This window comes from Drosophila gunungcola, assembly GCF_025200985.1.
Source record: "Drosophila gunungcola strain Sukarami chromosome X unlocalized genomic scaffold, Dgunungcola_SK_2 000036F, whole genome shotgun sequence".
Classification (NCBI taxonomy): domain Eukaryota; kingdom Metazoa; phylum Arthropoda; class Insecta; order Diptera; family Drosophilidae; genus Drosophila; species Drosophila gunungcola.
The window spans coordinates 780943-783618 of NW_026453188.1; the positions used below are offsets into that span (position 1 = coordinate 780943).

A 2676-nucleotide genomic window follows, 5' to 3' on the forward strand; every position below is an offset into this window, starting at 1 on the left:
AAAAAGGACTTGAGAACAAGTCAGTGTTCGTTGCTGACAAGGTTCTTGGTCCACGGAAAAATTAATAAAATTGTTTTGCACCAGAATGGTATTTAGAATGAAATATTAATGCTATACTAAAAAAGAACCACATTTTAAAATTGTTAATCTAGTATGCTATGAGATTATTTTCAGGGCTACACTTCCCTTTCGTTGACTCTGGCTGGCTTTGATATTAGTGTTAGTTTGTCTTTTGAGTCGTTCTGTTGTTGCCCTGGATTTTTCTCATTCTACAATAGGAATTTCAACCGGCAACATCAGAGCCAAAATCTTATAGTTAAATCTTTCCCTAAAATTCCAAATTAAACAATTTGACATTTAACCGTAGCTGATTTTAAAAAGCAAATAAGAAATGTGTCTTAAAAAGTGAGTTTTTTTGCTGTGATTTTAAACGAAGTGTAGAAAAAATGGTTTTAAAGTGATAAATAAGTGTGGACATGCAGCAAGATGGCAACATTGTCTGCACGTGGACATTGCAGAGTAGCCACTATTTGTCAAAGTGGCAATACTGTGACAGAAAGTGGCAAATGTGGCCATTTGTGAAAAAAGTGGCAAATTTGTTTAAACTTCGTTTTATTTCGTTTTGAGTGATAAGACCTTGATATCTAAGGAATTTGTCTTACTGTCTATTTTGATTATTAAATTGAATTTTTTTGTTGCCCACAGAATCATGCAGCGTTCGCTTTGCCCTCGCATGGCCGGGCATATTGTGCAGCCGCGTTTCCACGGTATTATTGACGGCGCTTTTCGCAATTTCCAAAGGACCAAATCCTCCGGTTCGTGGGGCCAAGATGATGGGGGGCGCCCAAAGATGCCCAGGAGCGCAACACCGCAGGCTAGTGCCACATCGACGGTGAAGAGCGATGCGAGTGCCTATTCGCGTGGTGCGAACGCAAGTGTTCTGGCGCGTCGCATCAATCGAGAGGATAATATGTGGCGTGATAGCAGCTACATCGATACGAAATGGCTACATCCCCACGATCCCTCGGCGTATAGGCCGAATTTCAGTCAAACTGAGCCAACATCACTGCGAAAGCAATTCATGCGCAGTCCCGATGAAATTTCCCGCGAGGTGATGGGTCGCGATTGGGAGGAAACCGTGAAGAACTATAAACGCAGGAGTGCCATTGCCAGGGGCGGCAATCGAAATGAGTCGTGGCAGGCCAAAGACACCACCCGCAATCGTCAGCAACACTTGCATGTGATGCACATGCAACAGCAACGGGAGCAGGAGCAGCAGCAGCTGCAGCAGCAACGGGAACAGCAGCAGCAGCAGCTGCAGCAGCAGCAGAAGCAACAGCAACAAAAGAACCAAATGCAACAGAAAAATTATTGGGGCAAGAACAATTATACCAAGAATCAATAATCCCATTTCCGAATTAACCAAATAACATGTCAAGCGAACTATAAACCTCTTCCTATATCAGGTATATATCTATACCCAGCCAAGCAGAGTCGAAATAGTTCAAGCGATCCAGTATTCCGATTCCTTCACAATTGAAATTTGTTCAATTCGTTCAGATGTCGAATGCCAAAAAATGTGACTCATCGCATATCATTATATTTTTGCCCAAATCGATCATGTAAATCGAATCAGATTATAGAAGGAATATTAATACGGTTTTTGGAATTGACATATATGCAGATCATTATAAAAAAAAACATAGTATGTGAAAAACGAGTTGGTGGTTGTGTTTTTTAATTTTTAAAATTGATTTTTAAATTAATTTCGTACACATTTATTTTGCAACAGCAAGGCGCTGACTTTCCAATTCTGGTGATATTAAATAGCTATTTTAAAATTGCAAATGTGGACTTCATTATAACAAATACAGAAAATAAGTTACTGGTTGCTTGTCATTTCCAAAATAGCTTACCATTTAAATTCCCTACTCATCAATTTTCGTACTTACAAAAGGTTGCTCTATAGGTGACTTTATACCCAGGATAATCTGAGTAAACCAATCATCCCCTTAATGCTCCACCAGGTGGATTACCTATGAAACATCAGCAGAAGCGTCATCATCGTCATCATCATCATCATCATCGTCGTCATCGTCATCAGGCACGTCCGCTTCGGTACGCCCATTCGGTTATATTAAAACCATTTTTCGCTTATTACCAAAAAATTTAAATATTTTGAAAATAATAAACTGCGGGTGAGTTACTAAGTGGCAGCAGCGACGCCCACAAAAAAGCAAACAACGTCCCATTCCAAAGGCAAATGCTATTTGGATTGGGTTGAGGTGGGTTGGTGGAATGGTGGGTGGAATGGTATCGTCATCAGCATTTGGTATCATCAAAATGATGCCAAGCACGAGCTGCTCCTCTGCCCACCTTTAGCCCACACAGTCCTGGCCATTACTAATCCTCCAGCCCAACGGAACCGAACCCGAATCCGCCCGAAATCCAACCAAGCCACCAAAGCCACCCAAGCCACCCAAGCCACCCAAACCACCCACCGCTGCCTCGTGTTGATTGTCGCGCATTGCCATCAATGGCCACCCCTTCCAGCCCCCGCCACTGGATTTTCTTTGCCCCTTTTCGTAGTACCCCCTCCCTTTCATTCCAATGAGCATCATGCGTTCATCATGATGACGGTAATGATAATGGTCAGCGGCTCGCAAAGCAAAAGGG

At 42.2% G+C, this 2676-nt stretch overlaps 1 protein-coding gene across 1 annotated transcript; it reads left to right on the forward strand.

Moving 5' to 3' along the window:
• The first annotated feature begins 212 nt into the window (after positions 1-212).
• LOC128260651 (ras-interacting protein RIP3) lies at positions 213-1707 on the forward strand. The gene is made up of 2 exons (XM_052993798.1): positions 213-405; positions 706-1707. Exons 1-2 carry the CDS (start codon positions 392-394, stop codon positions 1403-1405), a joined length of 714 nt encoding a protein of 237 aa, XP_052849758.1. The 5' UTR covers positions 213-391; the 3' UTR covers positions 1406-1707.
• The last annotated feature ends 969 nt before the right edge of the window (positions 1708-2676 follow it).